A 14,593-nucleotide genomic window follows, 5' to 3' on the forward strand; every position below is an offset into this window, starting at 1 on the left:
CATGGTATAGGATAAAAATATACATCGTAAAAGTAAAAGGCTCATTGAGATTAAATGTATTTCTTAAGGGCAAACAAGAGCAGCATAAACACTGTAAGAACAATACACAGACAAACAATCACACACTAAAACACATTGGCCCCAATATCTAATGATAACGGGCTATATATATAGGCACAGTTTTTTTTTAGGTGCAATCAAATTGACCACGGGTGCTATTTGTTGTATAGATCCTCTGAATCTAATGTATATCCCCCCATAGTAATCACCTCTGGAAATGTCGGGTCCTATGTTATTCCAGCAAGAAGAGGCATCATATCCCATATTGATTTCTTTCATCTGGCTTATATTGACAGTCTATAAATCATCCATCCACCCATTGTCCTTGTATATTAACTGGAGGGCAAGCCATCATCACATAACATGATGGGTCAATGAATAATCAAGGCCATATTGAACACAATAAACTCCAAGACGAAGGCTACAACGCCTGATTTTGACTTTCGGCATCTCGGTGGTTTATTCATTTCCGCTGAGGGACAAGAAAGGATGCATGTGGGCGTTTGATTTGTAGATGGGAAAATAAAGAGGGTATTATGCTATTAGAATGTGTCTGTGGGCTATAATTGAGTCTTTGGGTTATTACGGGTGACAGGGGTGAAAGTTCACCCCGGTCTGGGAATAGAAGTCCAGTGTTACATGACTTCTCCACAACCCATTGAACGCAACAAAGGATTCAATATGGGTTTGAAGAGAAAGCGATTATGGGAAACCGATGCCATAATGAATATGAATGACTCAACCTTTCTTTCTTTTTTAAGTAGAAATATGTACTCATTGCTGTGGTTTGGATCATGTGTTTTCCATTAAATAAAGCATTATAATAAAATCCTTATGTGTTTTGTCATACTTTACCATCCATTTAGGCTACTATGCCAGCATCACCCAATTAGCCAAATATTCCAGCTTTATTTTGAACCATACGGTATAAACTCATCATCTTTTCACAGCTCACATCATTATTATGCCAAACAGAGAAGAAAAGATTCAGCATGTGAATGAGTGAGGCAGGTGCATTTGCACAGAGCCTCATGAATAGCCGCTTCCCATTAAACGTGCACGGCTCTGAGGCGCGCATAAATAATAGCTGGCACTGCTGATTAAAAAAAAGCGCACCTATAGGGCCCCCCCTCCCTTTCTCTCTCCCAGCCTCTTCCATCTCTTCCTTTCTTCCTTTCTCTCACGGGAATTTAAGCTTGTATTTGTGTTTTCCTTTCATGGCTGCATTGGTGAGACAACTTATTTGTAAGCAGCAGAATGAATAAGAAGTGCAACCTTTAGCAGCGTGTTTTTAGATGATTTGAGATCATTATCTTTCATGACAAACAAATCTGAGACTGTTCTCATGTCCCGTCTGTCCTGCATTGGTAATCCTGCGCCTTGCAGAACGAATCCGCTGGACTGGTGCCTTCCTATTGAGACGCAAGAAGCATAGACACAAGCCTGCATCCGAGCGCAACAACACCAGATCCTAACATTTCAACCAACACAGAAACATACATTTAAAAAAACAACTTGGAAAGCACTTTTAAATCCGGGGGTTACGGGGTTTTTTTTGTGCCGAGAAGTCGCATGAGCTGGAGGGATAGTATCGACCGGGACAGCAGGAATGGGATACCCGGGCAGAGCACAGGGGGGATGGATGCTCCTGGTTTGGGTCGCCGCTGTCAGCCTGCTTTTTGCTGAAGGACGCAGAGTGAGGCCGCCCAGATGCCCGGTTGGATGTACCTGCACCAAAGACAATGCCCTGTGTGAAAATGTCCGATCGGTGCCTCATACGTTCCCATCCGACGTAGTTTCACTGTAAGTGGCCCTGCACTTTAATACTCTCTTTATTGTATTGTTCTTTTGGTGAATTGTCTGGAAATAATCTGTTTTCAGTGGAGGCTATAAGTCTCATCTTTTTAATACTTTTGGATAAATCCCCTTTCCATTCATTTAGATCTTTTGTCAAGTCTGGATTTACTGAAATCGTTGGAGCAAGCTTTGTTCACACTCCTGCTCTGCAACTACTGTGAGTATCCGTCTGTCTTTTTATTTGTCTGTCTGTCTATCTATCTGTCTGTCTGTCTGTCTGTCTGTCTGTCTGTCTGTCTGTCTGTCTGTCTGTCTGTCTGTCTGTCTGTCTGTCTGTCTGTCTGTCTGTCTGTCTGTCTGTCTGTCTGTATGTCTATCTGTCTGTCTGTCTGTCTGTCTGTCTGTCTGTCTGTCTGTCTGTCTGTCTGTCTGTCTATCTATCTATCTGTCTGTCTGTCTATCTGTCTGTCTGTCTGTTAATCCTTTCTCAGTTTTTTAAAGAATCAAACAATAGGAGGAATGCCTAGAGGCTGATAAGCATATTTAAAGGGGATTCTCTGTAATGGTGTCAGGATTATGCAATAGACCTACAGCCAAACACAGCAGGGGCTGGGAAGAGAGGAGCTATGTGTGTGTTTAAATAATGAACATCTTTTTTCCCCCCTCCCAAAATAGCACTTGAAAAAAAATGAAAGACAGTCAAATAACAGCACAAATAATTATGGAGTCTATCTTGCAATTTCTCTGACAAATGACATAAATTATTATAGATATTTAGAGTCTATTGGTCATTTGTTGTTCCAAACTCACAAATGAACAGCAAGGTCAGGCATGTGCTCTTTAATGACACTGGTTTCAGTTTATTGCACATAACAGCGCACTGTGCATCACTTTTGCTCAGTAAAATATTTTTCTTGGCACCAGTTCTTCCATATACTCAGATGACACTTAATCAGTCTGGGTTTGCATGGAGGCTGGTGAACAGAAGGAGGGTGAATTAGGCGGCAGTTAAAGTGGTGTTGTCCCCTCTGTCATTATTTACTGTCAAGGTGACCTGGAGCATCTTAACATCATTAGAGCACTTAATCAATCACTGGATTGCTGAGCAGGCAGTAAAGAATACCCAGGAAGAGTTTCACAAATCAGATATCCAGTCTTCGAATTATTATTCAACCAAACTCTTCCACTGGATTGCTGGAAGTGCTTCAGTTGATCAAATAATAAGATGCAGTGTGGTGCACAATATATGTTCTTTTTGGACACTTTGCCAAAGGGTGACTCGGAAAGACGTGGGAAGATGACCCTCTTTCATTAATTTCATGAAAAACATGTAGGAGTCATTTCTCTTTTATTCATTTAATTCAATCTTAACCTCAATACTGTGGGCAGAAAAGCTGAAAGACTATGTTGTCTCTTACAGTTACTCTGACCTTTCCTCTGTTTTGAACTTTGAGTTACTGATATACTGTAAGTAGTAAATCACAACCTTTATCCTAACAAATGAGGTGCATTGTTTTCTTTGTGTGCCCAGTCAAAGGGAACATTTTCCATTGTGTTTGGGAATGTAATAAGACTTTTCAGGGAGGAGTTTAATATAAAATAAAACTGATTTAACAATACAGTTAACTGTGGAGCCCGGACTCTTCCTATTGAGCCAAAATAACAGAAGGAGGAAAGAGCGACCTTTTTTACATCCATGTTCGTTATGGGCAAAACCGATGTTAGCATCATAGACATTTTTTAAAAGATCAATTGGGGTAAATTGCTAAAAGATCTTCTTCTCAGTTAAAGTTTGTTGAATCCTAATAAATATAGATACCCTGTAACAAACTGAATAACCAAATCTTAAAATGTATTCCCAGCTGATAATATATTTTCAAGTTCAACCCAGTCCACCTTTGATTTGTGAATCAGAAAAGCAAGGATACTGTAGGAGATATGTGGAAACTATAATGAAACCTATGATTGTACTATTCTAACATTTGGTTGTTTCTTCTTAGTTTGTTCACAGCGAATACACTTGATTTTATTGATGAGGATGCCTTCCTGGGTTTACCACATCTTGAATATCTGTAAGTATTTATCTATCATTTATAAGTTTGACATTCATTGGTGTGGTGAAGGATTGTAAAATACACACACTGCTCCATTTACATACTTTATGTGTTGTGATAATAAAAGCTGACTGGAATACAAAAATAAAAATCAATCACAACTTTACAAACCAATTTGAAACCTTTTTCTGTAATAACCAGTACAAATGTTTCATACATATTATTTTGGTGGCATGCTGTCAATTTAAAGCCTCCATACAGTTTTATTTTGCTTATGTTGCCTGATTGGGAGGTTCATTTCCAACGTTTATCCCTATTATTACCTAAAGTGTGCTTACCTCATGTAAAACCCAACCTAATTGGAAGCACATGTTTGATTGTATAGTGCATTTCTTAAATATAATTCATTCTGTCATTTCCCCATGAATCTGTATTCTTGCTTCATGCTATGTTTAATGTATAATTATAACAGGGCTCAGGTTTACACAACAATTCAGTAACTGCTGTGATCACAATTGCAAAGAAATATGAGATGCATAACGTTAAAGGGTTTCACTTTTAAGTACAATACATTTGATTTGTGTAAAGGACAATTACATAGTGTTAATCCTAATCTGTCGAATGCTAATACAATTATTCTCATTCACAGATTTATTGAAAATAACAGAATCGCATCGATATCTCCATATGCTTTCCGGGGACTGAAATCGCTGATTCATCTGTAAGTATTTTTGCTTCTGTGGTGGCCATGTTGGAAAACCGGAAAATATCTTCCCCCTTTCTTCTATACTTAATGTATCATTTGTTCCAGTCAAAGGGAACTTTCCTTATTTTATTGGTTCCTTCTTTCTTTCTTCTCTCTCCATTTTTTCATATTCTTTGTTTAAGTATTTTCTAAGGTAAGGGGATATGAGTATTCATGGTATCCTTACATAAACTGTGCATCAATTTCTTCTTCCTCTGTGTGTATCACTTTGTCACTGTCTGAAATGCAGAGGCAGGCAGAAGTGCTGCCAGTGGGGATGTCCAAGGTTAGTGGATGAAGGTGGAAACTGGATCAGGTTACTGAAGGGCAGATCTGGGTGTCACACATCCTTAGACAATGGTGGAGGAAGTATTTAACTAAAATATAAACTAGACCTTGGCTTCAACTAAAGTAAAAGTAGTAATAATACAGTATAGTGTAACATTCCTCTGTGCCAAGTGAAATGTAATCAATATCATACTCAAGTAAAAGTTTAGAAGTATGAAAACTAACTCAAAGTACAGAATAGCCCATTTCATATTTAAATATATATTTGTACTTGACTTTAACTATTAATGCATTATTATGTTAAACGGAATTACTTTTAATCACTTTAAATGCTGTAGGGTAACTAAACCTATATTCTGAAATGTACTCATTGATTTAAATGTTGTATTAATAATACAAATCTGCAACATTGCTAAAACTGTCCAATACATGTTGTGGAGTAAAAATGACAATATTTCCCTTTTAAGATGTATAAGTATAAAAGTATAAAGAAGCACAACATGGAAATACTCAAGAAATACATTCCATATATCTGTCTTTACACACATTTTGTTACTTTTAGCATCATATAGCTTCACTAATGAGTCACTTTATATTTGTTAGACTTCTATGGCATTGTGAGTGTGATGAGTTATGCATAGCTTGTACTGTACCTGTGTTTGTAGTATTTAGATATTACACCTTGTTAATCCAAATCTCACCACAGGGACGACAACATATCAGTTTATAACAGAGTATTTCAAACACTGATCTATATTCCTGAAATGCAAACCTTGCCAAAACTAAAGATAGTTGAGAAAGTGGGTGACCTCTAGGTCAAGACTAAATATAACTGCAGTGTAACCTCACACCAAGTGACCTATAATCTGTCCCTAAACAGACAGTTCGTTCCTAACACATTTGAGCTCATGCAATGCAGCAACATTGAATAACAGTTTATCAGCATGTATTCATGCATGCTTTAGGTGAATGAGGCGAACCATTTAAAACTGCGGATATGAGCCATTTTTACAACATTAGTGGCTCTGTCAAAGGAGAAAAAGACAAGTGGAAGTAAACTGGGATGCATATTATGGGGGTTTAAGTGTCTGAGCAGTGACTTCTTCAAAGATGAATATCACGGTCAAGTTTCCAGGCAACCAGCTGTGACTCCAGGTAGGCACTGCTCCTGACCGAGAACCCACCCAGCATATAACCCTTTGTAAATCCAAACCAGCTTTAGTTTTTGCACTTCTGTTTTTGTGGGAAACTAAAGAGTAAGTCACCTGATATGAAAGTTATTAGCCCATTCAATGACAGGAGTAAGTCCTGTGTTTATTTGACAACTCCATCCACCCAACACCCCTTTGGGTTCCCTTTCTTTGGGTGCCCTTTAAATACATACATGCCCTGACATCCTCCTCTTCCCGGCTTGATTGTGACTGCTAGAGGTTGTCGTCATCTTGTGTTCTTGTCAACTTTTTGAATAGATGATGACCGGCTTTTTGAACCTACAAGTAGGTGTAGCAACAAGCCCCGTCCAACCTATATCTGTATGAGACAGATAGCCAGTGATTATGCCCACTTAATTGGCTGATACATTTAGATGTATTTGTTAACTTTTAAGGTGCTGGTTTGTGTTTTCTACAAATGCCAACTAAGATTTAGTATTTATATCTGGTCCATACACAACTCAAAAAAAGTGATATTCCGCCACACATGAACTGCTCATTTCCTGTTGCATGCATACATTCCTTTGTTTAAGAGGAGAGTCAACACACTTGTTGTATGTTTAAATTGATGAATAAATGCATTATGAGAGGTCATTTTAAATACTTCACATACCGTTAATACATTCTTAAATATAGTACAGGCTGGAATCTTGTCCACTTTGCCCCATCCCCATCTGTTTGGAGAGTGCATTTTTGCACCATTCCAAAGCAAAATGGCTTCTCCCTCTGGAAAACTGACTCTCAGATAAATAATGCAGTGTTGAATCACGCTGACATTTCATTTAATTCTCTTTCTGGTTTAGAGTTCAGTTTTTCACTTAAAAATGAAATGTGTTTATCGGTAGGTTTCTAACTAACTGGTAGAGATATCATCCTCTTGAGAAAGATGGATTTTTCCCTCCATTTCACCACTTCACCTTTTTGACAGCTGTTACATTATGTACCATGTCCTTAAGTATTGTCAGGGCAATGTGGCTCTGACTTGTGCCTGCCTGACATTTGGATGCTTCTTATTTTGTTTGATTAGTTTAGCCTTTTTCTGCTAAAGGCAATCCAGCTAACAGGAGTATAAAACGCCTATGACACAGACTTGTGCCATAACTCAGAGACAGTCTACCCCTAACTCAATCACCTTTTATTTTTGTTGTTTAGGAGTCTGGCTTACAACAACCTTGAGACGCTGCCCAAAGATGTCTTCAAGGGCATGGAAGCTTTGACCAAAGTGTGAGTTCAGTCTGTCTTTCTCTAAGGAAGCTCACCTAAGACACAGAAATGTAGCATTTAAAAAAAATCTATTTTTTGATTTATATATTTCTTCTATTGCAGACATTTTTGTGGATTATTGTGTAAATGAGTCAATATATGAAGTAACAGTTTGCTAATTTGTCATAGCTAATATATTATGCTAATTACTCTGCAACAATCAAATAGGATAGTGGACCGATACAACTGTTATATTTTTTGTTACGGATAGAAAATATGTTGGCAAATGATGAGAAAAGTCTTATTTTTTCTCTCTTTTCTTGAATTGTGGGGTTACATACAGTAATGTTATGAGGTCATTGTTCTAAAAAGGAAAATAGAGGAATCGTGAAACTAAACAGAGGATGTAAGCTGGGGGGGGGGAAAGGGCACAGTGAGATGGAAGAGAAGTAAGCAAGGAAATAAAAGATTGTAGAGGAAGCTTTTCCCTGCTGTAATGAAATCATATGAAGGAGAGAAGAAGAAAGCTTGGGATATGATGCCAGAATGTCAGAGTGGCTTTTGGCCACAATCAGCTTGAATAATGTGTGTGTGTGTGTGTGTGTGTGTGTGTGTGTGTGTGTGTGTGTGTGTGTGTGTGTGTGTGTGTGTGTGTGTGTGTGTGTGTGTGTGTGTGTGTGTGTGTGTGTGTGTGTGTGTGTGGTCTAGCATTACTATACTTGTGGGGACCTACATCTGTTTACACAGTCACGTGTGGGGACTCGTCTCCCTTATGGGGACAAATTGGAGGTCCCCATGAGGGGAATCATTAATTTTAGGGTGAAGACTTGGTTAGGATTAGGGTTAGGCATGTGTTGGTTATGGTTAAAGTTAGGATAAGTCTCTAGGAAATGCATGTAAGTCAATGTAATGTCCCCTGAAGTGATGTATACATGGTGTGGGTGTGGGTGTGTGTGTGTGTGTGTGTGTGTGTGTGTGTGTGTGTGTGTGTGTGTGTGTGTGTGTGTGTTGTAGAGTTATATTTGTATTTATTCATGTTAGCAAACTATCAGTGTGTGTGTGTGTGTGTGTGTGTGTGTGTGTGTGTGTGTGTGTGTGTGTGTGTGTGTGTGTGTGTGTGTGTGTGTGTGTGTGTGTGTGTGTGTGTGTGTGTGTGTGTGTGGGGATTCAATGCACACATCCAAGGTCAACAGCAATTCAGACTGAGAGTGGGCGATGAGCAGAGACTACTCAGGAGATAGGACACTTGTTGTTGCTGTTTTCTGGCTTGAAGCCAAAGTGCTGCTGAGAAAGGGAGAAACAGAAGAGAGAAGAGTAAGCAGAACAGGGATCGGAAATAAAATGCTTGAAATACATGCTTCACAGTTCATATTAATGATGTTATGTCTTAACAAATCTGTTAACCGATGTCCTAATGCAATCTGTCCATTTGCGTAGGGATCTACGCGGAAACAATCTGATTTGTGACTGCAAGCTCAAGTGGTTGGTGGAGTGGATTCACCAGACTAACGCCACCCTGGACCAGATCTACTGCAGCGGCCCACCCATGTACCAAGGGAAGAAGATCAATGACCTGCTGCCACACTCTTTCGACTGCATGACAGCAGGTATCACGATCCTGCATCTGTCATAGAAACATTCAACTGACATGAGCTGTCTGTCACCAGTCAATGGAATATGTTTTAAAAACTGAACAGCTTTGTACAAACATCAATTTTCTGAAGTTTACACAACCTGTGCAGTAAAATCCAAGCCTCATATAATTAGAACTTGCCAAACACATGCATTTTCTCTAAAACCTAGCTATTTAAAACATTTAGCTATAAATAAACAGTCACACTTGTCAGTTTGAGTTCTGTTTATGTGCAAGTCTTAAGGTTTTAGATGCATGTTTGTGTATAAGCAGTCTAATAGCATACAACTGGATATATGATAATTGGATTAAACTGCACACATTGTGTTAAAGCTTGTTAATGTATGTTTTGTTTCTGTTAATATATAGCCTATTTACTTCTATTCATCAATAGCCTTCTCTGTTTTTTAATTTTGTGTTCACTATGGATGCATGGTAGGCACATCATAACCAAATTATATTTTTTGTGGTAAAGAATGTATTTACCTCAGCCTTTTAACTCTTGTTTCCGTCCTTTTCGCATCAATATGTCAGTGCTGAATTAATTATTTAAATATAAAGGACAGAATTCATTGTCATGTTTTCGTTTTTCAGAGTTTGCCTCCTATCAGTCCCTGAAGTTTGAGTCCATTTCGGTGGGGGCTTTCACCTTTAGTGACGATCAGTATGTTGTGTTTGCCCAACCGTTTGCTGGGACATGCAGCTTCCTGGAATGGGATCATGTTGAGATGACCTTCAGGACTTACGACACCATCGAAAGTGAGTCCATAAACAAGCAAAGAGCAGCAATGGCTGTAATGGGGTTGTCCTGTGTAATATTCTGACTTTAAATGGAAAATAGTTATTTATGGAGGCCCTGAGACGGAAGTGAGAAAGTGCATTTTGGCAATCCATTTTCTAAGCCTGATCCAAACTGTTTGTATCTCCTTATGGCTGAAGAACTGCATCAACAAAATAATTTTTTTCTAGATAATCTTTTTCAAGTTTTCTTAATTCCTTTTCATAGTTTAAATGAGTGGGAAATATTTTTAAATTACTGTGGCCATTGAATGGGCTGATAAAATGCATTTGGACTATTTGGATCGAAATAGATCCCTAGAATTGTGTATTCTTCGGCCTCAGGGATTCCATACTTTTTGTTAATGGGGACATACTTATCTAGAATATTTGATTATCCTTCCAGTATTACCAATGTTTTATGTATCTTAGGGCTGCACGATATATCGTGTTGTGACGATAACCGCGATATTATATATATTTTAGGACTTGCGATATTAAGTAGGCAAATTAACTCAAACACGTCATGTTACAATTATTTAGCTGCTTGCTACAAAAGAAAAACTTGCGCGGCTCTCACGTCAGGGGTACTTGAGTGAGTGACATGCAGGCTCTGCATGCACAGCAAACCACCAATCACAATCAAATCTCCAAAACAAACGGTTCCGGTGATTAAAGGTATACCTTTATTTTTCTTTTTTTTATAAAAACACTGAATTTTCATGTGTTTCTCCAGGGCAGTTCGGCGCTGCTAACCGAGCTAGCTCAGCTTGTTGCTCTGATAACTTAAGATCCAGATGTCCATGACTAAAATCCTTCATCCGGTTAAATATAGTTAAAAGAATACCAATTGTATAGCATTAAAGTTCAAGAAAGGATGGTTTGCGGCCAAAAAAACGGTATTTTCTTCAATTCCTGTATGTTTTCATATCGCAATATGTATTGCAGGGGAAAAAGTTTTTTCCAATATCGTGCAGCCCTAATGTATCTTCACATATCTTGTTCAGGCACCTCCACTGTGGTTTGCAAGCCTATGGTGATTGATGACCACCTCTTTGTCATCGTGGCCCAGCTGTTTGGGGGCTCGCACATTTACAAACGGGACCCATCCGCCAACAAGTTCATTAAGATCCAGGACATTGACATCCTGAAGATTCGCAAACCTAACGGCATCGAGACGTTCATGATCGACGGAGAGTCTTTCTTTGTTATCGCGGACAGTTCTAAGGTTGGCTACATTTTGCTTTTCCAATTTTGAAATGACTGATCTTTGGCCACATACTCATACTAAACCCTAATCTATTTGTTACAATGACTTCCTCTGACATTTTTACCTCTAGGCTGGCTCCACAACAGTATACAAATGGAACGGCAATGGCTTCTACTCCCACCAGTCGCTCCACCCGTGGTTCCGGGACACAGATGTAGAGCATTTGGAGATCGGAAACAAACCCCACCTGATCTTGTCGAGCAGCTCCCAAAGGCCTGTCGTCTATCAGTGGAACAGGAGCCAGAAACTGTTTGAACGCAGGACTGACATACCGGATATGGAGGACGTTTTCTCCGTCAAACACTTCAAGGTCAAAGGTGAGAGTCGCAGGTTGAACGGCAGTGCATCTACACACACAGGCTAATTAGACGTGCTCACACACATTAAACCATAAAGTATCACAGTATTAGCTTATACAGTACTCACATGTTTATTATAGTTTTTATTGGATTCAGTTTTTTGTAAGAATAACAGATTCTGGGTAGTGTCAAATGATTAAAGCAGATTAAATGAAAGATCAACAATTCATCTGATGTGGTTAATTCAATAAAACATTAATGTTAGATGTCATTTATTGCACTTCAGTTCCTCATTGCGAATAGGCATTCATTAGGAAAGTAGTAAGAGGCAATGTCCTTTTCGACTGCCATAAAACCTGCTCATAAATCATAACTGTGTAATATTCTCTGTCTAGGGTCAGCTTGTCTATAAGTGACTCTTTGCTAGCAAGCTATGATCTTTTGCAATTACATATACTGTCATTGGGACTATTTCTATATTTTAGATCCTGAATTTGTAGCTGGATACTAAACAGCCCCTTGAATCTTTTCAAAGGTGAGCTGTTTATATGCTTGACAAGATTCATCGGGGACTCCAAGGTGATGCGCTGGGACGGTGCCATGTTCAAGGAGGTCCAGACATTTCCTTCCCGCGGCTCTATGGTGTTCCAGCCTGTCTCCATCGGCAACTGGCAGTATGCCATCTTGGGCAGCGATTATTCACTGACGCAGGTCTACCAATGGGACACCGAGAGGGGCCAGTTTGTCCCATCCCAGGAGCTCAATATCCAGGCGCCTCGAGCATTTTCTATGGTTTCCATTGACAACCGGGTGTTCCTGCTCGCATCAAGCTTCAAGGGGAAAACTCAGATCTACGAGCACCTCCTGATCGATTTGAGTAATTAAACATTAAAGATCTAATTTGGGACAATTTATGTTACACTACAATTTAAATGATTTTCTTCCATGATTAGGTTATTTCAGTCTCATTCAAATCCACCAGCAATTTCCCACCCAGTTTAAACATTAAGACGTTCTAAGCAAAAGCTTTCTAATTACAACAATTTAAAGAGGTTTGTAAAGAAACTGTTCAGGACCCCTAGGATGAGATGAATTGCTCGAAATTCTTAAAATTGTTATGATCATGGAGTTTCTTTTGATAGGTCTGACATTTAAAATATATTTTACTAAGTCCCTTATGCCTGTGTTTGGCAACCTGCTGGTTCTGCGTCATTTTGATAATCTTCTTTTTTATCATCTTGATTTCTCACTATTTGGAAAATTGCCTTACCATTTGAAAAAACAAATTCCACTCAAAGCGCGAAGTGACTATCTTTCAGGAAACACAAGCTATGAAATGATCGCTTTTGTCTTTTATTCAACACTGCAGGTGTAATTTTCTGTAAAGTCTTTTTAACACACAGTATACATTTTTCTCTCTATTGTTAGTAATAGGTATGGTTTAGGAGTTTGGTAGTGCTAAAGACTGAATAATAGGAAGTAGGGGAGTCATTTTGAGAGAGAGGGCTTCAGATTGAAGTGTACGCCTAAAAACGACATACATGATAGAGATTTTTTTCTTAATGTAAGTCTTCTTTCATTTAACAAAGCATTTCAGGAAAATGTACTTCAAAATAAAATGTCATTACATAAGATTCACAATGGAAGGTAAGCTCCTGAAATATGTGGACAAAGTATGCAAGCAGTGGGTCATTTGAATCAGGTGACAAATAATGGGATGCTATATACCTTGTAGAAGACGGACAATCTCACAAATATAAAATATTCAAATAGGACCATATCCCAAGTGTTATGGTCACGTAACAGCACCAGCAGAGTAGTAAGCAGTCAGCAAGTCAGGGGCAGCGTGTCACTGTTAGAACTGAGCTTAAAAATAACACAAGCTTACAACCAAACAAGGGTAAAATGTGGGCGGATATACATTTCTTCAAGCGCAATTTAGCAGCTAGTCAACCTATATTCCACCAGTCTTTTTGAATCACTAGTGGTGGACGAAGTGCTCGTATGTTGGTACACATACAAAAATGTACTTAAATTACAAAAAATAAAATTACTCATTATAAAGATCCATTTCAGACTAATATATTTTTCACTTATCACTAAAGGAGGAGCTGATTTTATTTTTGTACTATATACTGCTGGATGGATTGTGAATTTAACCAAGGATTCAATATACTTTTATCTTCATTTGTAATATCATATGATAAAGTATTTGTTGATAGCACTTTTTCATATTCAACTAAATCTTCAAAGTAATTAAAGTTATCAAATAGTAACTGTCCACCACTGGTAATTACCTACAACTTAGAGAAGTGACCCTAATATATGCGATGAAGAATCCACTAAACACTGTGAGAAAAACACCTTCTGTCCTGTCTTCTGTATGACCATCAGTTAAGCAAGACTGCATGTATGACACCGACACTCATAGTGTTTATTCCTGATGAATAACTTGCTAGAAGCGTCCCACTGTGTCACCCGTACCCAACTCTTTCACTGCACTCTTGCCCCTTTTCTCCCTCATTGACAAAATCCATTGTTGTCTTTACTCCCCATCTAAAAAGCCAACCACTGTGCAGCACCTGGTACCTGTGCTTTTCACACGGTCATCTTATTCTGACACAAAGGAAAAAGATAACAACTAACAACGTCACTGATTTGCCAAATATAATGTTTACGTTTTTACAGTACTGTGTAAAGTAATTTATATGATATAGCTTTTTTGTATGTAGAGGGACCACACTTAATCTTTTATTTTTCTTAGATATAGAATATAATGTAGACGAGGATCACTTCCTTCCTGCAAAACTGTGTAGTCTAATCTAGTTAGGATAGAGGATGTTAGCTATTCCTTCGTCATCTTGCTCATTGTATTTTATGTACCGTGGTAATAAAATACTAAAATGTTGAATCAGAGATGCAGTTTCATTTATTATGTTTTTGAAAATGTAGTAAGTGAGGTTTTTATTTCTCACACAGTAGATATGGATTGGAGTCAGTTTGAACTAAAATCAGATACCCCAGTGTGGTAGAAAATAAAAAAATAGTTCCATTGTGTGTCCAAAATCCAGAGGTATTACTTTCTTAGTTCAAATATGAGGTACGTGTACTTATTTTTGGATTTTATGTTACTTAATTATTCTACTCAGCAACCCAAACCCTTTTTACTCCGATACATTTAAAAGAAAAAATATGATTGTTTGGTATCACTGTGCTGTACTGGAACATTTAAAAATGATGGTGATGTCTTTTATAT

At 38.3% G+C, this 14,593-nt stretch overlaps 1 protein-coding gene across 1 annotated transcript; it reads left to right on the top strand.

The window, feature by feature from the left end:
• The first annotated feature begins 1,241 nt into the window (after nucleotides 1–1,241).
• lgi1b (leucine-rich, glioma inactivated 1b) lies at nucleotides 1,242–14,253 on the top strand. Its single transcript, XM_034214249.1, has 10 exons — nucleotides 1,242–1,863; nucleotides 2,003–2,074; nucleotides 3,858–3,929; nucleotides 4,561–4,632; nucleotides 7,308–7,379; nucleotides 8,796–8,965; nucleotides 9,586–9,750; nucleotides 10,776–10,996; nucleotides 11,109–11,355; nucleotides 11,873–14,253. The coding sequence occupies exons 1-10, from the start codon at nucleotides 1,670–1,672 to the stop codon at nucleotides 12,220–12,222; spliced, it is 1,635 nt and encodes a 544-aa protein (XP_034070140.1). The 5' UTR covers nucleotides 1,242–1,669; the 3' UTR covers nucleotides 12,223–14,253.
• The last annotated feature ends 340 nt before the right edge of the window (nucleotides 14,254–14,593 follow it).

This window comes from Gymnodraco acuticeps, unplaced genomic scaffold (assembly GCF_902827175.1).
Source record: "Gymnodraco acuticeps unplaced genomic scaffold, fGymAcu1.1, whole genome shotgun sequence".
Classification (NCBI taxonomy): Eukaryota; Metazoa; Chordata; class Actinopteri; order Perciformes; family Bathydraconidae; genus Gymnodraco; species Gymnodraco acuticeps.